This window comes from Periophthalmus magnuspinnatus, chromosome 17 (assembly GCF_009829125.3).
Source record: "Periophthalmus magnuspinnatus isolate fPerMag1 chromosome 17, fPerMag1.2.pri, whole genome shotgun sequence".
Lineage (NCBI taxonomy): Eukaryota > Metazoa > Chordata > Actinopteri > Gobiiformes > Gobiidae > Periophthalmus > Periophthalmus magnuspinnatus.
The window spans coordinates 5740164-5765117 of NC_047142.1; the positions used below are offsets into that span (position 1 = coordinate 5740164).

At 42.1% G+C, this 24954-nt stretch overlaps 1 protein-coding gene across 2 annotated transcripts in view; it reads left to right on the plus strand.

The window, feature by feature from the left end:
* LOC117384992 (ephrin type-B receptor 1) overlaps positions 1-24954 on the plus strand; it is a 279983-nt gene that overhangs the window by 247485 nt on the left and 7544 nt on the right. Inside the window, exons 10-13 of one of the 2 annotated variants that reach the window (XM_033982197.2) lie at positions 3399-3521; positions 5388-5635; positions 8717-8932; positions 23701-23850. In XM_033982197.2, the coding sequence (XP_033838088.1) occupies positions 3399-3521; positions 5388-5635; positions 8717-8932; positions 23701-23850 (737 nt within the window). Of the gene's footprint in view, positions 1-3332; positions 3522-5387; positions 5636-8716; positions 8933-23700; positions 23851-24954 lie in introns of both variants that reach the window. The other variant, XM_033982196.2, reaches the window with a different exon arrangement.

Genomic DNA, 24954 nt, shown 5'->3' on the forward strand with positions numbered 1-24954 from the left:
TGTCAGACTCATCATTTGGTCTTAAAACGTTCGTATTAACCCGCTCTACATGATCCTGCTATTTTTATCTCGCTATTTTGTCCATAAATCAAGATATGAACATTACTCTTCTTTGTCCGAGGTCGCTCCAGCTAGCGTTAGCATCAGATTTGATTGGGAGCATTGCTAAGCGCCCGCTCCCTGCTAAACCAGCGGTACAGACGGAAGGGGGCGTTGCCTTCAACAGCCTCGCTCCGGATTGGCTCTTCAGTTGCCAGGATACTCGCAGTCGTAATCCAAAACTGCCTCGATGTGTTTCATTTGGCTCGAGCTGAACGCTACGGATGACGTCACTCTCCCTTACTCAGCTTCTTTATGTGATTTATCTTCTGAACACCAAAAAAAAAAAAAAAAAAAAAAAAACATATAAGAGAGCAGTGTTTTACTTGTCTTTTATTAATATGTAAAATCTGTGTACTGAGAGGGTAATGCGATGTAACCACTGCTGGTAATTGATGAACGCAGCATTACGGCGGCGGTCCTGATTTGTGGATACATTAGAGCATCGAGCGAATGACTGGGGCAGACTAATAGCAGGCTAAACGCTGGCCACTGGTGAAAATAACATGGTTAAGTGCCTTGCGGTAAACTGTAATTCATCAAACTAAACACTATTAAAACATTTGAACAAAAGACTCGGTTAAGATTTATGCATTTTAAATGAATCCACAAATGCTTGGTATGTGTTCCCCATTCATAATAGATGCTAATGATCAAATTTGAGAAGGAATTAAATCATAGTTTTGCCTGGAAGCTACTGGGGGCGTGCATTTGCTCTCAACCAGAATGCTGTTTGTATTTGTGTAAAAATAGCAGAGGCGTTTTAATACATTTGCGTCGTGCACTCCCATATAAAAGCTATGAAATATTCAAACACAAATCTATTTTTCATCTGATGGCCATATAAAGACGAGTCCGGTTAACCAGGGCTGCACCACAGGGAGTGCCACTGATAAACTGTTTGTGATCTAAATAAATAATAAATGGAATCTGGGCCGTAGATTTGATGTTATAGATTGTCCTAAATGTGCGTGGCAGCGTTTTGGGAGCGCTTTGTCGTTTCCCCCCGCGTTCCCTCGTGAGAACAGCTTGGCAACACGTGTAAATAGTCAGTCTTTAGATTGCAAAGCTGTAAACCCTACGTTGGCTTAACTCTAATCCAATCTGTATGGAATCTCTGATGAGCAATTACATTCTCGCAGACAAGGTTCAAGGCAATTAGGAGACCGTCTCTAATCAGCTGCTATTTGAGAGCGGAGTGATCCCTCGTAGACCGGGCCTCGTCCCTCCTCGGCCTCGTCGGACACCTCCCGCTTCTCCTGGTGTTTCCTGTGCAAATAAGAGGCGTCGAATTGGCTTGATGACGATTGACGTGTTTCCAATCATGGTGTGGTGTCGGGCTTTGGATAAACGCTGTTGCCCGTAAGATTACAGAACGAGATTAGAAATGTTTATTCAGTTTTGTAAAAATCTAATAACTAGCATAATCAGACAACCCAATAGTTAGATCTGAGTTTTAGTGTTCCGTTTGCATGCCCAAGAGCAATCAGATCATCAAAAACACTTCGCCTACACCTGTTTCAAATGATTTAAATCGCACTCAGCCATTCACACATTAGGAGATGAGGTGGGTTAAGTGTCTTGCGCAAGGACACAACGACAGCATTCATCTGCGGAAGCCGGAAATGCATCGCCAACACGTGACTAAGTGGATCCGACCGCTCAAACTATTATGTTGAGAGCCGGATTTGAGCCGCCAACCTTCAAAAAAATCACTGGACAAACCCTCTACCAACTGAGCTACCGTTGCCCTCATTAATTTTCCCATAACTCTGAACAAAGAAATCAGATTACTCACCAACAGTCACATCAGCTGTAACTGTTTACACATTTCAATAATCGGATTAACACGGAAATCAGATAATGATTTTCGGTGTGCGTGTAAACATAGCCAACAGCAAACTGTGTAGGGGAGAATTCACTCGATTTTCAGCCAAGATCCTCCTGACATTTACTCTTATGTAACGTGGAAAATATATTCGATACATGGAGGGAACAAGCCCAAACCGCCCAGTCCAGAAATTAAACTTAGAACTTTCTTTCTTTCTTTCTTTGAGACAACTTTTCAACCTGCCCCGAACTGAACGCCTGGTTCTTTAGCTCTTGGGCAGGGCACTTGGGCAGGGCCTGCATTGAATGTGGTTACAAGTGTTTTTGTAGTTGTCCTTTCCTGAGCAGTCCGTCGGTGCAGAAAATCCCCACACTGTTTGCAGACAGTGCCAGTCTTTGAACCGAGCTCACCCAATGCAGAGGTGCAGAAAGCCAGAAAGACCTGGTTGATAGCACACAGGTTTATCTCCTTATGAAGTCCTATAGGGAAAGGCTGGGAGGAAATTGGTTCTACTGCTATCAAAGACGAGAAACTGCTGGGCTAGGGGATAACAGGCTACAGAAATATGCCTACGTTTACTCTTGCCATATCAGCATTTGCCTCTGTGTAACCTTCCTTTTAACTTGCGTCTTTGTTGGGCTAATCCTTGCATGTTTGTTTGTTCTGTATTGTGTGCGTTACGGAGGATCACAACTGCCAGAACATGTAATAATACAACAAAATACAGACACATTTTAACGATTGACTATGTTATTTTTCCTCAAACTGCCTGTGTCCACGGAGGTCTTTTAACTTTAAACTCAAAATTCAAGACGTTAAACTCGAATACAAGTGTTTTTATTGCGCAAAATACCTTGAAAAGCACGCAACCGGGTCGCCTCTCCGCAGATCTCACCCTATTGTGTGCTTTTCAATGTATTTTGAGCAATAAAAACGATTGTATTCGAGTATAAAGTCTTGAAATACCTTGAAAAGCACACAATGGGGTCACCTCTCCACAGATTTGACCCGCTTTGGTGGTGTCGCTTGCTTGTCCCCATGGAAATAGAAGTTTAACGTTGGAACACTCTAGGACAAGCAATAATATCTCCATGGAAAAACAAAAAGGTGGTAGCCCCTCCACCTTAAACGTTGGCTTCTCACCGCAATGAATTCATTTTTGTATGTAACAGTTTCTGGCAGCGAAATCCTCCGTAATTTGCAGTTTTACACAAAGGCAAGCAGTGTTATCCCCGCTTCTTGTAACACTAGTGATTTTAAGTAATACGTTGTCAGATGTGATTTACTTTGTGGACAGCAGTGTTCATTATCCATTAACAAAGGCCACCATCAGCTAATGTGAGTAAAACAGGAGAATGCAGCCTTTCCCTTTGTCTGTAACGGAGCACTTTGGTTGTCCTAGAACTCTCTTTGCGAGCCGACATGTCTAACTGCCCCTCCCCACTGGGCTGCCCGACCCACTTCTCAGGCTCCCCCGGGATGAAGATATACATCGACCCCTTCACCTACGAGGACCCCAACGAGGCCGTGCGCGAGTTCGCCAAGGAGATCGACGTCTCCACTGTCAAGATCGAGGAGGTCATCGGAGCAGGTAGATGAGAGATTTTAATACGCTCAAAGACTTTTATCTTCTGTATGTAGGACTTTGTGTTTATGTTTGGAACAGGCTTTAGATAATAGTAGTGTGAGAAAATAAAATTAAACGTTTTAAAACTGTAAGATTAATATGTTTGTGGACCAAATCTCTTAAAAAAGTTGCTAAAGTTCAACATTTCGATATATATATTTTATTACAAGCTGCTTTGTTTTAACCAGTGGTGGAACACATTGAAGTTAAAGTAGTAAAATGCTATACATAACTACAACTTTTAGGTATCTGTACTTAACTGAAGTATATTTTAAAGTGGACTAACAGCAGGTATCTGTACTTTATACTTCACTACGTTTTTGACCTGGACTGAAAAGTAAAAGTTTCGTTTTTATTATTGTTTGAAATCTGCTGAAAAGTCTGAGGATTTACTCTTAACACATCCATAATTTGAGCAAAGCAAAAATATAATGACAAATAAACTAATAAAAACAGCTAGAATAAGAATAAAAATATCGATTTAGTTGTTTCTGTTGAACAAAATTCAGCACAATTCTCTATCAAAATCACTACATTTGAAGACTTATAAGACCTCAAAATATGTGAGAAATACGTTTAGTCTTTAAGTACATAGTTTTATTTAAGTCGATGTTTTATTGAGGTACTTTTACTTGAGTATGTTTTTGCTCTGGTATAACAAAGGTGAGTATTTCTTCTGCCGCTGGTTTAAACATAGAAAACTACATAGACCATGATCCTTTGCTCCATTTTTGGGCATAAATTTCAACCATATGGATTATGACAGTAGCGACTCACACCAAAGTATTCTCAAGCCATTTTAAAAAGAGAAAATAACATCTAAAATTCCAGTAGCCTCTCAAAACATCATGATAAACATCACACCATGAGACGCAGCTTGTGGCGATATCAAACTGTGGGACTTGGATAGTGTTACATCTCTAAAAAACAGTCCCGAAGTCTTGAGTATCCAGTAATAAATGTGGTTACAATCAAAGATCATCAATGTAATTAAACATTTGCATACATTATTAAGAAGAAAATTGCTCAGCCAGTTCACAGCGGTAAAATAGTCGAGGTAATGGGACTAGAATAGCTTGTGCGGTGTGGCCTACTCAGCAAGCTCAGTGTGAGGAGGTGGCAGAGATAGGATAGGGGTTACGATGCAGGGGGACTGACTAATTAAAGATTTCCGTTTTTGTTGATTTCACGGTGTGGTGCCACTGCAGGACACCTAGGTGGTGATAATTAATCAAATGGCTTCCAGATATGTGTGGGAGAGAGAGCTACTGTTGAGGGATAGCGGGATCTGAGCCAGAATCGGATAAAAAAAAAAGGTGCTCAGAAGACAACAACAAATTATTATTGTTGGGAAAACATTTGGGTGAAGAGAGTGAGTACAGATGTAGGAGGTTAAATATTTAAAGGAGACATATTGTGCAAAATGGGGTTTTCAGAGCTTTTAACTGTGTTTTAATTGTTTCGCTCAACGTTGTATTTAGAGCGATTCATGCACGTTTGTGTAAGCTTTATTCTCCTGTGTTCAAGATGTTGTTGCGCTGATCTACGCCATTTTCGCCGCCACCGGTACACAGCCACTGCTCTGTACTTTAACCAGTTTTATTTTCTTTACCGGTTTCTGTAGCGTCGCGTAGCCATTTTGGAGCAACTGAAGTCGTTTTCAAGCAATATTGTGATTTAAATTGGCCAAAATATAATATAATGATCCACAGGTGTCGTAAATTCTGACTATATAGCAGACAAAAGTAAAATGTGTCTTCTTTAAACACAATATGTCTTCTTTAAGTATTTTTTCGTACAAACATGTATGAAAAAACTGTCACTCCGTAGGTGAATTTGGGGAGGTGTACAAAGGTCGTTTAAAACTTCCCGGGAAGCGAGAGATCTACGTGGCCATCAAGACCCTGAAGGCGGGTTACGTGGACCAGCAGAGGCGGGACTTCCTGTCCGAGGCGTCCATTATGGGCCAGTTTGACCATCCCAACATCATCCGTCTGGAGGGGGTGGTGACCAAGAGCCGGCCCGTCATGATCGTCACGGAGTTTATGGAGAACGGAGCGCTTGACTCTTTCCTAAGGGTGAGTTCGCCGTGTAACTTTCACTATGTAATGTTTTTTGTTGGATCATCATTGGTGTCTATCATATAATAAAAAGCGACACATGAAAATTTATTTTGTTTGCATTGTACCTTTTGCATTGAACAGTCTCTAAACAACAGAGGATTTGCTTTATGACAATGGGCATCATTCAGCCTTCCTTAATTGACAATTTACATACTAGCATGGGCTCTTTGAATCTAATTACCAGATTAAACACCAAGGCTATTAATGGACTCTAAAGTCTTCTCTTTATAGTCTGATTGAATGGACATACAGATTAATCAATATTCCCCTCACTTTTTCCTCTTTCAATCTCATGGATTGGCCTTGTGTTCCGCTTTGATCTGGGCTGGGTTTTAAGGGGCTCTTTGAAGTTGGCTTTGCTAACCGTCACATCCGACTTGTATTTCCATCGATCTGCCTCAGCCTCTTATTTGTTTCTGGGCTTCAAAGCGGCTGCAGAGCATTCACACGAGCTGAGACTATCGTGCATGAGGATGTCACCCAGCTGGATGTCTGCAGGCGTCAATACAACGACGTGCACGACTGCTACACTGCATCTATCTACAACAGCAGGGCCATTGACACATGGAAATGACACATTCATATTTGAGCCCATGCATTTATATTGCACCTCACATTAACACACTTTGGTTTCAGTTTGGAGCTTTGTCCAAACTGAGGAACTGAGAGGGAGAGAAAAAGAGAACGAAAAAGAGAGAGCGAGAGTCTGTCAGAGTGCTACTTTTACAAATTCAGTCAATCTATATTTCTGTAACTACGTTTTGGGTAGATTTTATACACTTTGTTTCAGGGATTGGTTTGTCTGGTAACAAACAGGATGAAGTAGCAGACATGAAATATAAGTACCATGAGTAAATGCACCAAATCGACAGTACTCAATACCATAAGAAGAGGTGGGACCTAAAACATATATGAGAACAATTGGTTCAAAAATGAGGATAAAGGAGGTCAAATTACCAAGTTTCACGAAAACCAACAGATCACATATACAGTAACCAAGAAGCAGTCGTCCTCCTCAGACTATGGGCTGACTCATAACCACGATACACCCCCTTCACCCTTTAAACCCACAAAAAGCACCTACAAACCGCCTCGTGCCCAGAGAAACCTGCAGCTCCTCAGAGAGAGCTGCAGGTTTCACCTCAATATGACCCTGGGAATGTGAGAGAGGATATTTGACCCAACTGGCCTCCATTTCTTGAGGTGACTTGCTTCAGACACATTAAGGACAAACAAATGTGCAAAAAAGAGAGTAACATATTTGAGAGAGACATGAATTTGAGACTGTAGCCAATCATTTCCTTTGCAGACCTTGTTTTGTCCTGGTTAAGTATAGGCAGAACAAGACAAGTCACCTATAAGTATACAAGTATACAAGTATACAAGTATACAAGTATACACTCCTTATCATAGTACACCTCTGGAGGGTCTCACTCAGTGAGAAAATGCAGTTCTCTATGATGATACGTGTGCACAGCCCGTTCCAGTTGGTTCCTGTGTGCTTCTCTGTGTTCAGTGTTGTGCTTTGGCAGTGGAGTGTAGATGTGTCGTCTACGTCTGCCCGGACTAAACCAGGCGCAAAAATCTGTTGAAGGCAATCTGTCATTTTGACAGGTTGAAAATCCAGCCTGTAGTTTTACATCGAATATCAACACTACTTAAAACAAAGAAACATCCCTCTCTGCTCTCTTCCTGCTGGCCATTTTATTTTTGCTTTGAAATGGAAAATTCTAAATATTTTTCATCTCAGAATGAAAATAGGGAAATCATTTCTCTTTTGGTTTTGAAAACCAGAATTGAAAAACAAGACACAAGTCATTATTTAATCTCACAATCGATTAAAAAGCAGAGCATCAGATGGAGGCTCTGGGCACCTGTTGATTTCTATATAATAACACATTTAGAGATGGATGATATAACAAAAATGCATCTGTTACAGGCAGTTGTTGGTCATCCATGTATAAAATGCCTTGGTTTTCTAAAGCGTTCGTACTTTACCTGTAACAGACTCATTGTAGATGTAGGTTTGTGCCTTTTCTTCTGTGCACAGTCTATGCTCTAAACCAGACACAGGACTTACGGCAACACAACTACATCTAATCTGCCTTTACTATCACGCCCTTGTACATGTAAGCTTATGTTGACAGTTAAATATCTGTTTTTTGTTGTATTTTAAACTGCTAATTTTCTCTACACGAGCCGAGTAGAGCAGAGACGACACAAAGCGAGTTCATTTCCAACTATAAATAATGAATTGATGATTAAATGTCTTTGAAGTTTTAGAAAGTGTAATTAAATCGTGTATAAAGTAAATTAATGAAAACTGATCAGGGACATGTCGGTGGAGGTGCATCCAGGTCCTGTGGTTAGGATTGTCTGGGTGGAGAGCCGCAGCCAGACTCTGTTGGCGCCTCGTGGCTCTCGTTGCTCGCCGCTCACTGCTCCATCAGCCGCTAGTGTCTCATGTTCTGCAGGTTTGACTTATTGTAAGACGTTTTGCAACCAATGTAGGGCATCTTTACCTCAGCGCCCCCTCACCAAAATAACTCCCCACAGCTTTGTTTAGATGTAATGCGTCTTTTTAATCTTAATTTAATGAGCACAGAGACTCATAGACTATTTTCTGATCTATGTTATGTTTCCTCATCACAAACAGACCTGGAGTTGTGTTTTGTTTCACTGACACATGTTTAACACACAAACCCTGCTGAGTTCTTCTCTCAAACTGAAAACACTTACTAGAATCATTTGGATAATTTCAGCTCTGGAATTGGCCAATCTCTGCTGACCTTAAGGTAAAAGGCAACTTGAAAACTACCACTACATGACATCACAAGGTGGAACAGAGCATTTTGAGCTTTGGAGATGTAGACAAACTAATAATAAAGTTACTCAAACATGTGTGAATGAAACAAAACACAACTCCAGGTCTGTTTTTGAACATTATAACATGGCTCAAATCTCACAAGAGTCAGTTTTGTGTAATAAAACTGGATTATTTACAGAGTTTTAATCCATTCTCTGACGTCTTTGCAGCAAAACGATGGTCAGTTCACAGTCATCCAGCTGGTGGGGATGATGCGTGGGATCGCCGCTGGGATGAAATACCTCTCTGAAATGAACTACGTCCATCGCGACCTGGCGGCGCGCAACATCCTCGTCAACAGCAACCTGGTGTGCAAAGTGTCTGACTTTGGGCTTTCACGCTACTTACAGGAAGACACTTCTGACCCCAGCTACACCAGCTCTCTGGTAAGCAAACTCCTGTATATTTTATAGTGTTCTTTTAAGCGTCCCCTAAACCATCTCAGCTATTGGTCCCATCCGTCTTGTTCCTTTTTTTAGACAGAAACCTTTCACCTTTTCACCGCCTTCTATTTTATATGAGCTCTCTCCACTTCTTTCCCTCCGTCGTCACGCTCGCCCGTCCTCGCGCTGTGCAAGGGTCTGTCACATCTTCATTAGTGCGGAGACAGGGATCCTCTGGGAAGGCTCCTCTCGCGTTGACATGCCCGGAGTGCAAAGAAACCAAAGGGCATCGCGGCCTCTCTAACTGACAGCTCCCCACCGCCCCACCACAAGCCCCCTCCACCCCCCCTCATACTCCTCCCCACCCCTCATTCATTATTACAGGGGCATCATGGGAGGCTTCAGCCCCTCATTAACCGCTCCACACTACAGAACTGTAATTATTAGCAGCCACGCTTGGTTCGTCGTCAGTGTCTCCTCGATCAGCTGATTCACAACACATCGCTCATGTCGACACAAACACACGGGCTCAGGTCATTAGGACTCTCCGCGTGCCTCCGCCGGGTTTGTGTGTAGCTTAGCACATGAGCGATGAAGCTAACATGCATCAAAGGGGACATTTTGTATTTTACTTATGTTTGGCCTGACCTCAGATTACCTCTTCTGCCACTTCAGTCGATATAAATGTATTTGTTGTATAGACGTGCACTTCAGGTTTGTTAATATGGACACAGGGCCAGCTGAAGCTCGGAGGTAATGAATAAATATTACTTTATATAACTACTAGTTTACTGCTTGAGGTGGCATATTTTAAAGGTGCCCTATGCGAGTTTTCTGGCAGAGGGTCCACCATCTGCTTTTCTTCTAGATTTTATTTCCGTGCCTGGAATGTTCCACAGTGTGGCACGGTATTAAATCCTTTTATTACTAAAATACCTTGTGAAAATGCTTCATCTTATAGTGAGAGGAGTCACGTCTTCACAGATCTGACCTGTAACATGACAGACGGGTTATGTAGTGCACAAATGTTGTTCTACTCAGATATTTTAAACATGTAAAGACACAGATTGGAAGTATGCACAGTGACCTAGGGCAGTTTTACTCACCTACACCACTGGACTAACATTAGCTGTGTGTAGATAATCATTATGACATTAAAATGTGCATGTTCAGAAGCTTATGTGTAGTTTTTTCCACTTCAGACAATTGTTCCCATTTACATACGTCCTGCAGTACTCAAAATCAACAGCAGGACTTGCAGTTCTTCCCGATTTGACACAGGGGTCAGTAGTAATCCTGCTCTGAAAGCACGTGACGCTCTGGGACACTGGGAGGTTATATCAGGTGCGTGCTGCAGGCTGGAGTACCAGTGACCTCCCTTTTGGACGGCGCTCGGCTAATTGCTGCTGACCAATAGTCTGTGTGTTGGGCTGACCCCTGTGGCTAAACCTCGCTCAACGGGTCTTAACAGCTACAAAGGAGAGCAGCACCTTTGTTGTCTCCACTGCTGACACTGCTAATAAGTGACTGCGCCAAGGCTAGGATCACGCTATAGATCAGGGTTAGCATTTCTGACTTGATTTCTTGAGGGCATTATCGGGCATCGTGTGTATGACAGAAAGTGAAGGCTAACCTTGAACGATGCAGATTTTTGTAAATGCAAAATATTAAACTCTCCCAAGTGCGCAGCTTAACGTCCTTGCATGTTTTACACTATTTAGTCAGAAAGCGCTGGAATTAATGGTTTCTATCTTTGTAAATGAGCGAGTTTTACACTTCACTGGGTATTAAGTGATGAGAAGTAACATATTTAGATCACAGTTTTACCTTTTTTCTTACTTTGAACATGCTATAATCACCAAAAACAACATAATTAAACCTTTTGCACCTCTGTAGACCCGGGCCTGCCTCACAGACATTTACATGAATATTCCTTTCGTAACCATAGACATAAATCCACTCAAACTTCTCCCCAGTTTTATGCCGTGGGTTTGATTATCTCCCAAGCTCATAGTCTATAAATTTTACCTCTAATAAAGTGCACGTGATTAGTGAACACATGTGAACAGGACACACAGACTCCCGCATCACTTGACATTCCCATTAGTCATGTGGCATATTCTCGGCAACGCGCAAACAATAGTGACAAAGCGCACGGGGTTCAGAGGTCTCGGGTGCGATCCTATCCTGTAATTAAGCAACGTGCCGTGTCCTTCACTCTCTGACCTCTTCTCTGGAAACCAATCAGGGCTGGAGGTTGGCGTGGCGGACGAGGCCGGGGGAATCGGGGAAATTAAATCGCGCTGACGTGATTTACATTGCCATCGACCTCCTCCTTCTCCTGCAAATTAATCACCTCTATCCCCTTTACGCCATTTTGACTTTTTTTTTTTTTTCCCCTCCCGCCATCGGAAAGAACACCAATTACAGAGCCTGCGGTGTGATTTCGGTGGGGATGTATGGTTGGGAGGACATGCTGGTAATTGTGTTAACCCTGGATGGAGGGGCACTCTGGAGCAGTTGTTGTGGTGGTTTTTCAGACAGAAGGGGGCCGCGTTGGCCTGGTACCAAGTTGTGATTAATTAGACTCTCAGGACGGCGTTTGGACTGTGCCGGTCCGGTAAAGGTGATGTGTGCTAATTAATTTAAAGACTTGAAAAACTACAGGGTGTATTCTGGCAGTGAGTTTTGGACAATTTGGCTTACAAGATAAAGAGCTATTTCAATTATTTCAGAAGAAAGCCAAGTGAACATTTCTAAAGTTTATTTGGAATAGTTAAAAGTTGGGAAATGATGTCATGTTTTTTTGCCTAAAGGGCCAATATTACGCCGTTTTCTCATCACAAACAGACCTGGTGTTGTGTTTTGTTTCATTCACACATGTTTGAGGAACACTTTATTATTCGTCTGGCTACAAAATGCTCTGTTCCACCTTGTGATGTCATCAGGTCCTAGCTTTCAGGGGGGCCCTAAGCTGAATTTGTCTCTGGGGCCCCCGACAGCAGCTTCCTCCTGGCTCAGCTATTGGTGATTCACATTTGAAACTGAGACTGAAAACATCCGGAACGTCACAACTACCACAGTCACAAGAGCAGAACACAAACATATAAGAGGGGGACAAGAGTTTTAAAATTCTAGACATTCGTTTCTGGTGGATTTTAATGTGTTCCAGTTGGCGACAGTGGGTTTACATTTACATTATGTCGGGTCCTTGCACCGGTGTAAACACAGAGCTGCCCTCACCTCTGCCCGACTCAAAAACAAACACAGCAGCAGCAGCAGATATTTTGCTGCTACAGATATAAAACAAATATAATCATTTGAGAGGGATATTTAGGCAGCTGTAAACACACAAGCCTTTTGACCACTAAATATATTATATTATTTTCAATATAAATGTATTGGCTCTTGGGGGCCCTCTGGTGGCCTCGGGGCCCTAAGCAGCTGCTTAATCTGCTTATACGCTGCGCCGGCCCTGGATGTCATGAAGCCGTAGTTTTCAAGTTAACAGCTCCTTTTACCTTTTGTTCAGTAGAGATTGGACATCCCAGGGCTAAAATTATCTGAATGATTCTAGTGAAAAGTTTAAAAACACAGTGGAGCACTTCCTGTATTAACACATGACGACATCACAAGTTGGAACAAGGAGGAATATTTTCAATTTAAGAGAACTCAGCCTAAATATGCATTTGTGTGTTAAACGTGTGAATGAAACAAAACACAACTCCAGGTCTGTTTTTGACGAGGTAACAGCATTAGAACATGTTTTAAAGTCCATTTTTACGTAATATTGGACCTAAGCCACAAGTGAGTCCAGACATTTATAAATAGAGAGGATTTCGGATAGGAAGATATCTGACATAAACAAAAATCAAATCCACTGAGCCTGAAGATTGCAGGGTATATTCGATAACATATTTTGCTTGGAAATTTGTGCACATTTTACCATTTCCCGCTTCCAAAACATTCTACACGAACAGCCCCTTTTATATCAGTTATCTGCCTTATTATAATTTGCTGTTCAAGCGGTTATTTTTACTGCAAAACCAACATTTTCAATTCATTGGATCTCATATTAGAACTCAAAACATCTCAGTAAAAGCTCCATAACTTATTCAGAATCAGTTTGCAGTTTGTTCCTTGTATTTCCTCTTCTCCTTCTGCCGCCTGGCCCTTGCACACACACCAGCTGTAGAGACATGTAATCTTCGATCTCGGTGCGTGGGGTTAAAAAGCCAAAGAGGTCACGCTGTGTTTGTATCCAAAATATCCCATGTAGGAATTTGGTGTCATGTGGCATTTCTATTCAAATCTCTTTTTTCCTTGAGGCAAGTTTTGAAGACGTCACAGATAATATCTTTGAAAAATCGATGGAATATTGTAACTCGCTCATCGTTTCATTCTCCTGTACGTGTCACCGAACGAGAGAGAGAGGGGTGGAAAGGCGCAGGGGTCACGCAGGGGGGCCAACGCTCGCCCATCAAACCCACCACCTATAAATGACATTGTCTGAAACGCGCTCCACTGCACAGACTGCGCGGGCGGCCATGTTGTTTTTGTCGTCCGTCGTCTATTTGCATCCCTTTTGCCCTCTCGCTTTTGGCTCCCAGCCCTTAGTACAGTGTTTGGCTTCTGTGTGCGCGACTTTTAGTGAAATATTTATGCGCTGTGAAGTGAAGGGGACTGTCTCTCTTAAGTAAACAGCGAAATAGGAGCATGTCTATAAGCGGCAAGAGTAAATAGAAGAGTTCTTTATCTTGAGCTAAAGTTTTGGGAAGGTCACAGAAACTATATATTGAAGTGCATTGAGGTAGCGAGGGGTTATTAAATCAGATTGAACTAAATTGTAACTCGAGTTGAGGCATTTGGGGAGAGAAAACCAGCGCCAAATGGTATCGCTCAGGCATGGACTTGAATAAGGAAATTCTATGGCTCTACTTAAGTATCATTTTTAGGTATCTGTACAATTTGTGTCGCTTTTACATCGGATACTTTTTACTTTTCCTTCACTACATTTCAGAGCGGGGATGTTTACTTTCTTCTCCACCACAAGTGCGTTTTTATTGCGTGGTTTGAGGGGTTATTTTTAGCACTCGCCTGGTGACGTACTGCTAAGGCTTTGGAGTTCAAGTACTGACTTTCAAACCAAAATATACAGTACGAGTTAAGGTGACAAAAAAATACAAAATAAGACATGTATTCAGTCTTTTCTGTTAAACAAAAATTAGCATAACTCTATGAAGATTCCTAAATTTGATGCTTTAATAGTTTGCAAAAAAGTATATATTTCATGGTTACTTGAAAACTTTTACTTCAGTAGATTTGTTTTGTACATTTACTTGTTGCTGTATCTGTGCTTTTTCTATAAACTGTATAAATAAGAGCACTAAGTGAGTCTGACCTCACCCATGGTCCAGTCAAATGAAGCTAATCGATGCTAAAGCAGTTATAGCGGCGAATTTGGAGCCGAGTTTCATATTTGGAATTGCGACTGTGAGTATCATAGCAACTAAAGAGCCAATCAGGAGCGAGGCTGTTGAAGGTAACGCCCCTCCCGCTCGCAAACGCCGCTGGTTTAGCAGAGAGCGGGTGTTTTTAACGACCTCTGTCATTGTCTGCTTTTGTCTGTCATGTTCGTATCTTTCATTAACCGACATAACGGTGAAATAAAAACACCGGGATCATCATCAGTCGGGTTGATTTGAACATTTTAAAACCAAAATGACGAGTCTGACAGCAGCAGAATTTACAGCGAGAGGAGCAACGATAGAAAGTGAACTGGAGTCGATGGAGTCAGAAGCGCGCCCATGATCACTTCTATTTAGAACATGATGGCTAGCAGGTTAGCTATGTCCATTTATATACATTTTATATATATTTGACCTCTGTATGATAATAGATAACTTGTTTTGTCACTGATTGTTCCTATCTTGACCTGTGGATGGCGTTGTTTTGACAGGTGCTCTGAAGGTGTCGTCAGGGTTGGTAGTTTAAATCCTTCTTTCTTCAGTTCATACATTATTTCCTTGGTCAAATCTGCCAATCACAAACTCCTGCCAAGTCCGATTTGTAGTTATTTCCTGTTATAAGGCTCCGTGCACACGAGCCAGGTTTGGCTGTGACCATGTTCAATTTAACCTTTTTTATGAACACGCTTTACTGAAGTTCCAAAAATAATTGGCTGCCGTATTTAGTATCTTTAATACAAAGCAGAAATGTTTTATCCAGCTACACAAAGCGATTCTCTGTTGAGATCTGTTGGACCATTTTGAAAACGTTTCTCAAGATAAAAAAATGAAATGAAAATAGGTAGAGCGATGGACTTTCATTTAGACCACTTCTGCATTTTTACCTATAGATATATATATTCCGTGCTGATATATTTTCATAAAGTGCAAGAAACAGCATGAATATGAAAAGGTTCTACATGTTCGGAACACAAGGAAGAAATATGACCACTTCTGTGCATCAAATAGTATCGCGCATCTAACGCACTCCTGTTTGATTTACATTCTGTCTCCATCTACTTCAGTTCACCATCTGCAGCTACTTTTCACCATTTGCATCTGTGTCAAGTTTATTTTGCATCCAAATAAAAGAGCAAAAACGTTGAGTCACGTGTCACTATATAAACGACAACCGCAGATACAGAAACGCAACTTAGAACAACGCACAAACGAGTCAGGCCTGTCTTTTTTTACGTAATAAAGAACATATCCAACGATCCTTCCGTGGTGCTAGGCTAACGATTTCTACGACAATGAATGCCGCGTGTGTAAAACCAATGTTGAAATACGACTCCGCGCAGCTGCTTTTTGAGCTGTTTAGCATTTATGATTGCCCCGAGCTACGGCAATAATTCTAAAATACACAGACCATAAATCTTGTGTTTTAATAGTTTAACTGCAGAATTCTCATCAAAAAGACATAAATTAATGTGTTGTTTGTCAAGCAGTTTGTACTAAGTGATGCATTGCTGTCACGGAGCGCCATCGAGAACGACTCCCCACCACACATCATGAATCAGCACGCAAAAACGGGCTATATTTGGGTTTCGACGTCTTGTTTATGGGCGCCATTTTGAGTACTTTTTGGCATTCGTGGGATTTTGTTGATATTTTGTTTTCAGTTGTTTATTCACAATTACAGATTTCATAAACCTCGTGATTAGTTTGTGCCTTTAATTATCCGTGAGCAAGACGAGCGTATTTGCCCAAATCTTTCAAAATGTCAAGGTTGAGCTAATAATGGACTCAGACGTGAACTTTAACAGCCAAGGCGAGTTTATTTGTACAGCACAATTCGTACACAAAGTAATTCAAAGTGCTTTACAGAATAAGAAAGACATTAAAATCACACAAATCAAAACATAAATAATCACAAATAATCAACATAAGATTAACATTAAAGCAGAAAAGTGCAGAATAAAAACCCTTCAGTCGTATGCACAGATAAACAGAACCAATTAGAGCCTGGATTTAAACATTGTCAAAGTCGAGGCCTGTCTCACATCTTCAGGAGACTGTTCCAGGTTTTAGCTTAAACTGATTCTCCATGTTTAGTCCTGACTCTGGGCACCAGCAGGAGGCCGGTCCCTGAAGTCCTCAGAGTGTGACATGGCTCATGTGGCTCTAACATGGATAAACCCAGACTCAAAACTGTTCTGTTTAGCTGTGCATATGACTTCTCTTTTAATGTCATTTTACGATGATTATTTATGTTTTGATTTGTTTGTATTGTGATGTTAATGTCTTTCTTATTCTGTAAAGCTCTTTGAATGACTGTGTGCGCCTGTTGTGCTGTACAAATAAACTTGCCTCGCGTTTAGGGTTGAGCTGAGTGAATGTTTTTATCATTTCTAGATACACAGATAAATGCCACGGTGTAGATGTTGTTTGCTGGATAGACTGTACAAATGTGTGCAGCCTTTTTATGTCACACAATACATTTAAATACGTTTTGAAAATGTCAGGATTTTCTCAACGGTCTGATTAAAAGACTTTTTCTTCCCTACTTTTGTTCTATTCCAACTGCCCCCCGTCTGCACGCCTCACTGACTGTTTAATATACATGTCTAGGTGTTTTCAATCGCACACGTTCCCATGGGCCTTCCAAAGTCACCAAAGCCGGTTTATTTTCTGCGCCCTGTCCCTTTGTCAGTCCTCTCCTCTTTCTTCTGGTTTCTCTCTCCATTCTGTTTGGGCAGACATCCAGAGCAGATCGTTGCACTCAGGATTTCATTAAAGGGATGTTGATGGAGCACTCTCCGCAGCCTAAAGTAAATGTGCTCAAGTCCATTTGAGCGAGCGTTGTTTGGAAATTGATTACTGGAGTTGGAGGAGTAAAGAGGAGAAGAAGAGAAGAAGGAGCCAAAAGAAATGATTGTCTGAGAGTTACATCTGCATATTTCTGTTCAATATCTGTGTAAAAGTTAAGTGATGCGAGTCAACTCTTTGGAGAAACATATTGCTGTTTCTTTTATTTATTTAAAGGTGCGCTGTGTTACTGTTCAGAGAAGGTCTATCTTGCATTTTTGGGGCCCTCTCCACAGATCTGACTAGTCACTTGATGCGCCTGTAAGTTCATGCATTTTTTGATAATTTGACTAAGAATTCATTTTCATTTAATTCATTTAAGCGATAATTTCTCTTTCTGAGACATTATAGATTTGATATACACAGTGGTGGATGAAGTACTCCGTGTTGTTACTTAAGTAAAAGTACAGATACACAGGTAAAACCTACATAAGTTTAAGAGTAAAAGTATTTCACAAAGGTTTTAAAGTGTTAAATGTAATGAATACTGATTAAAAATGGCACATATTTCGGTCAACAGTTGCAAAACAAATCTGTTTCTTATCAATTTTGTGTATTTATTTTTGTTTTGCTCAAAGCCGAAGCTCAAACTCGAAAAAAGTATCCACTGCAAAATGTACTTAAATAAAGCACAAATACCTAAAAATTCTACTTAAGTACAGTACTTTCTAACCTCCGACTGCTGCGTATACATATACCTGTTTTGTCCATGTGTTCTTCCTAAAACACTTCATACATTATTTATTTTATGTCTCCACATGGGCCCGGGGACATGACAGACTCGTCCTGACCAGGGGGACCCAAGGAGACAGCAGAAGCAGCAAACATTACCCCCTCCATGTTTGTCTTTTATCACTCAAAGCTGCTTGTCACACACACAATTGTCTCCCTATGATACCTCTTAACCTGACAGTCGCAGTGTCCCGTCTCCGTGGCGACGTGGCACATTTTGCGGCAGGTCTGTCAGCGGCGGTCACAAGCAGGTGGAAACAGTCAGATACCGTGATGGCTTCTGTCGACACGTGGGACGAGAGGACCGGCCCTGTCTGGTTACGGCTCTGAGTGCAGGGAGCTCGGCGCGGTCCTACGAGCGCACGAGACGGCAACTTAATGTACAGTTGGTCAGGTTTTATTCATGTTTTTATGGGTGTAGTGTTATTATTTTAGAATTATACTGCAGTCTTGGTTTGGTTAACCTCTCTGACTCCGATCAAATGAAGCTCATCAAGGCCACAGCAGTTATTTGGCGCCGAGTTCCAAATTCATAGCAACCTGTAAAGCAAATTCAAATATTGTGAGATTATTTTACCTTTTAGAAATCACTTGGTCTTGTAACTAAAACTTATTTGGTTTAATAGTCAAAGACAGTGTTAGAAAACTTTTCATGTAAACCCTTTGCTAATCTTGTCAAATTGCTAATCTTGTGAAGAACAGGTGGCTTTGCGATCTCTTTCCTTTAAAATATATCACACCTTTGACTCCACATGTTCCATCCTGAGGTGATCCAGCTCATGAAGTCTCCAGGAGTAGTATCACATCCGCACTTTGTCCCCTGGTTCATCTCAAACTATATAAACCTGGTGATTTCCATGATTCGGGGTCTGACATAGATGCTGTCGGACCTATTTCTTGCAAGAAATAAACTCTTGTCTTTGCTTTAACGTTCATCAGAGCCTGAAAAAGGAGTCTTAATTCCACAACAAACCAAGAGCCAGTTTCTCAGCTGGCCTGGGAACGCCTTGGGGTCCCACTGGAGGAGTCGGAGGACGTGTCCGAGGTGAGGGAAGTCTGGGAGTCCCTGCTTAGACTGCTGCCCCCACGACCCGACCCCGGATAAGAGGAAGAAAATGGATGGATGGACCAAAGAGCCAATTCAGAGCCAATTCGGAGCCCACACCGTTGGTTTAGCAGGGAGCAGGCACTTAGCAACGCTGTCAATCAAACCTGTTGCTAACACTAAGGGGAGCGACATTGGGGAAAGAAGGCGCCTGATTTGTCTAATATTAATGTTCATATCTTGATTTATGGACACAATAGCGAAATAAAAACACCAGGATCACATAGAGCGGGTTAATACAAACATTTTAAGACCAAAATGACGAGTCTGACAGCAGCAGTTACGCAGAGAGTGGACACAGTTTTGCAGTAGAGAGTGAATTGTAGCCAAAAGCGCACCCATGCTCACTTTTATTCACCACACGGCAGCTACGTGGTTAGCTTTGACCGCTTATATACAGTCTATGGGTCCTACAAGTGCACAAGATAACACCTTCACATGCAGTTGCTCAGGTTTCATTCATGTTTACGTGCTTTTCATGGCTGTAGTATCATCATTTTAAAATTCTACTGTGGTCTTTGGTTTGGTTCACCTTTCTGACTCCATAGTGTAGTTTTTATGCTGCACAGTGATTTGCATATTGGTTTGGCTTACATTTCTTTCACCTTATATAACTCCTGGCTTGGATCCCTGGCTTCAATATTGTTTTTGCATTAGTTTTCCTTCCTCAATGTATTCTATATTAGATTTAACTCGTGTAATTAGCTGAGTCATGGCATAGTCGTTTTAGTCCTTTTATATAATTAAGTTAAACTTGCTGCTTGTGTACAGTGGAACAAACTGGACATTTATTGAATTAACTAAAAACTCTACTTACCAGGAAATCATTTAAAGTGGCGGTACTAGATTTTTTCCATGTGTTTTTTTCGCAAAATTTGTCTTGGTGCAGTAGATTTATTATAAAAAAAACACTTTAGGTCAAAATGAGACAGCTGCGTCCTGTCTGCATCTGCGTTTTACTGTCAGAGAATCAGACGGCGCGCTGTTAACATGCTAGTTGTTGGAATTGGAAAGCTGGGAATACGTCAGGTAAGTGAGGAATAACCGTGGACCGCTGCAAACTATTTACAAAGAACTCGTTGTGTGTTTAATGTTAATAAAATCAGGCTGCTCACGTTGAACTGATTTTTGGTCTAACGGGGCATTGTCGTCGAGTCTCTGCAGAACTCTATCCGAGAGCCAATTGCGTAACTCTGAAAATAAACTTTATCTTTACAATGACAGAAGACTTGATATTTTCCCCGCACTTTTTCACTGGGAGGCAGACAGCAAACAGCTTGTTCCTCTTTAAGTAGTCAACACAGTATATCATATCCAAATAGCACTCCCTATGCTTCAAGGCCCGGCGACATGCTTTTGTGTTGACTCTGGGTCTCTTTTAATTCCTATCATCATTTTTTACCCACCGCCGCCCCCCCCCACAGCTCCATCCCTCTGGTATTAACGCTTTTCTCTCATAGTAGAGAAGACTGCAATGCTGTTTATTATGTTTCTGCCTCTCTCCCTGTAGGCCGTGGCTGCTCTGTGCTTTATGTTATTAAAGCAGGATTTTGGCACAGCTATCAGTGGCCCCACAGCAGTAATTACACCGAGTTTGCATAGCAGCCCCTGACTCGCTCGCCGTCACCCGAAATGATATTACCAAACGCCGCGTTCTCATCGGGGACACTCTTGTGAAGTCCTTTGGTCCCAGGGTAAAAGGGAGAAGTGACGGGGGCGAAACTGGGAGTCTAAAGGACATGAGACCAGGCGCAGGGCAATATGTAATGGATAACGTTTAGCTTGTAGAGTGTTTTGTTTTTTTTTTCTGTTTGAGGAGGGGGCTGCTTTGTGTTTTGTTGTTCATTTTGTGTGTATGTTCCAACGTATCAACTGGAAGCAGTGCCCTGACAAAGTGACAGATGAGGAAGAGAGAGAGGATCGTTATTTTTTGGACTGTGTGAAAGATTGAGGCGGGTTTTTTACAGAAGGCTATGAACAAAGAGAGCTGTGCCAATGTTCAAGACAACACTAAATTAAAGGTGGTGGGTGTGCGCAGACTAAAGCCAAGGTACTGCCGCAATCTGGGGGCGGGCCGATATGGATTTTTTGCAGACAATACCAATATCCAATATTTGTCTTGCAGTTGCAGTTCTCACATTTGCAAAAATAATAACAAAAATGTATTTTCTCTGTTGTTATACAATCCACAGTGATTGTTTAAAGGTTTTATATCACACAAAATTGACTCTTGTGAGCTTTTAATCATATTTTAGTGCTGTTACCTCCTCAAAAACAGACCTGGAGTTGTGTTTTGTCCACATCTCCAAAGCTTAAAATGCTCTGTTCCACCTTGTGATGTCATGAAGTGGTAGTTTTCAAGTTAACTGCCATCTTTTACATTTTGTTCAGTAAAGGTTGGCGATTCCAGGGCTGACATTATCCAAATGATCCTAGTGAAGGTGCGTGGAGTTTAAAAACGGAGGGGAGCACTTCCTGTTTTGCCACACGATGACATCACAAAGTGGAACCAAGTGTTTTCCATTTGAGAGAAGAACTCAGCCTAAATATGCAGGGTTTGTGTGTGAAACAAAACACAACTCCAGGTATGTTTTTGATGAGGAAACATTATAACATAGATCACAAAATGGCCCTTTAAATGCAGTATAGACCTTTCGTTTTATTGCTCATTTATTTGTATTCGAAATGAAGGAAAAGACTATTTTGTATCTTTATAAATAAGCTTGTTGTGACCTGGACACAGACGTGAAACTCTTGGCGGGGTTCAGGGGTAAATGCTCACTGCTTTCACTCAAAAACGGTGGGTCTAACAGACAAACTACCTCTCGTTTACGACCTCATCACCTCTTCCTTTTGGGTTTGTTCACCAACAGCCACATGTCAGGCTCTGTAGTTAAAGGAAAGAGCCACTAGCTTTGCCCTGACAAAGAGACTGATGACGACGAGCAGAGGCATCTTCACTTTTATATTTTCCAGTTTTTCGTAGTCCATTTGGCGTCTGAACACAAAAGGGCACACCAAATTGTCCAGGGGTCGTGGGTTAGATGAAACGACTCCGATATGAACTGCAGTGAGATATGAGCGAAGCATTAAAGTCACAGAGGCCCACGACGCCTTTATTCCACTATTGATCTCGTCCTCTCTGCGGATCTTTCATGCCTCTTCATTTGTCACCAACTTGGACTCACTGGCTGACTGCAGACTGGCCTTTCCATTGTCAGCGAGCGCGAGTGTGTGTATGTGTGCGAGTGTGTGAGTTATTATAGCGTCGCATTTGGCTGAATCTGTGCCGGGTCAGATGGTAAATCACTAGCCCGGGTCAGGAGTAAACAGGAGGTCAGAGATTGGAGAGGTGCTTCACACTCTCACCGAAGCACCATGAGAGGATCAACCTTTAAAACCCAAAGACTGACCTTGGAGAGCAAATAAAAACAAGCAAAAGTAGTTACTGTTCTGAGACATTTGTGGAGGGTTCAAGATTTGACCTCTTGGTTCGATCCACTCCTACATCTCATAGCAATGTGGAATTATTTATTGAATGGAGTTGTCTATGGCATGTTTCGGATCCTGTCTGCCATTACGACGATGTACATCTTTTAGCCCTAAATATGGAGCAGGTTTCTGAATCACCAAATTGAAAAATAGTTAAATACGAGACCCTTGAACGTTGCAATTACTTCCACTTAACTCAAAATCATAGTAATATTTATCATAATCGTACTATTTTCACGAATCTACTCTCTTGTTTCTCTGTCTGATCTGATTTATCCGGGACATTTTTAATACTAATCAAGCCAAAAGTCCAAAACTGTCCCCAACTGTATCCTAAGTCCAAAAAGTTGCATATCAAACTTCATCTAACTTTGGTGTACAAGATGTTTCTACAGACAAACAGATGCTGTCTCCAACACAAAGCAGTTTGAGAGCATTGGAATGTTTTGCTCAGTGTCTGCACAGAGCTGACTCGCTGTGAACCACCTCTCCTCTCTCTATCTCTCCCTCTTTCTGTGTCTCTCCACTCTCTCTAAATGAGCTGGGAGCGCTATGTGTGGGCCGCTGGAGGACTTTGGGTGAGTTTCCAGCGCTGGCTTATCTGCAAATGCTCCGCTTCGACTAATTGGCATGATTATTTCAGTGGCAGGCTCAGCCCCGAAATAATCTGAGTAGGTCACTATGGAGCAAACAAACTGGGATTTACTACATGCATTGATCATTGATGTCCAGTGTCTGACACGTGCTCCCACACTCACCTGTAAAGCACTCGGCATGTTGGTATGTGCGTGGAATTTTAAACAAGCGTCTGTCAATTTCAATCAAGTAGGCGCGTGGCATGCCTCAGGCTCAGGTAGCCCAATTACAGCTAGACGCATTCGATCTACAAGCAGAAAGACCTGGCCCGGCGTTTATTCAAACGGGGCTGTGGGAGAACAGACAGTGAATGTAATGGTGGTCGATGTGTGAAGGGCGAACAATGTGGAGACGGATGCAGAGTGCATCAGTGTTTTTGTGTCGGAGAATGAATGGAGCGGACACTTAATGTGACGGCCCGGCGCCGTGCGGATCGTTTGATTAAAAATATGTCTGCTCTGAAAAGTTTTGAGAAATGTTGTGTTTTTCAGGGAGGAAAGATTCCAGTGAGATGGACGGCACCAGAGGCCATCGCGTACAGGAAGTTCACCTCAGCCAGCGACGTGTGGAGCTACGGCATCGTCATGTGGGAGGTGATGTCATTCGGAGAGCGGCCGTACTGGGACATGTCCAACCAGGACGTGAGTACATGGACTTTTCCATAGTGCAAGTCATTATGATCATTGTTGCTCCCATCTGCAGATATTTGTGTAATTTGTTTAAGTTGCACATTGAGTTCAATGTTAATATCGACATACTGTTATGTCAAAGTGAACTTAAAATCACATGTGTGTATGATGCACATACAGAAGGCTAGAGTGAGGAAGCAGTTCTAAATCACAGATTTGTATCTGAGCTTCATCACTGAGATGTCCTTGACTCTGACTTTGAAAGCCCACTTATTATGGGCACTGTCTGCACGATCCCTTTCCTTCCTGGCTGGCTTTGAGAGCACTGAATGATTGCTGAGTGCCCTGCTTTGTTCTTCATGTCCGTTTGGATAACATCCATATGCAGACTCCACCAACACAAACATACACAACTATTGGACACAGGCCGGAGCTCCAAGGTCTCTGTGTGCTCCTGGAGCGAGACAGGAGCCAGGCCTCTATGGAGTCCTCTCCATGAAGAGTGTCCAACCCAGCAGATGTGTTCACAGTGGGCCAGCAGTGCTGTGCTGCTGGGGCTGATGCAGAGAAGAGCTGGCAGAGCTCTGTGTGTCCGACTGCTAAAGCCACACCTTCACATACATACACACGCACACACACGAGCAAATACACATGCACTCAGCACTCCCCCGTATGCACCATTTGTCAAGATTCTGCTGAGGTGCACTCAACTGTGGGGTGGAGCTGGCAACCCACAGGGAAGCCACTAATTTTTAATGATAGTATCTTATAGGCCTGATTTCACCAGACCCCGATCTGACACTGATGCATTTTTAAGACAAGATTGAGTATCAGCCACATCTGTGGAGATACATACTGCACTATACTATACTATAGTATTATTACAATACTGTTGTTTTTCTGTGTAGTCAGCACAGTGGCTGAGTGGCAACACTCACGCCTCAGAGCAAGAGGGTTTGGTTGGATCCCCGGGTCGCCCAGGCCTTTCTGTGTGGAGTTTTCCATGTTTCTCCCCGTGTCTGGATGGGTTTCCTCCGGGTACTCCGGTTTCCCCCATCAACCAAAACATGAACGCACTTTGAGACAACTGTTGTTGTGATTTTGGGCGTTACAAAA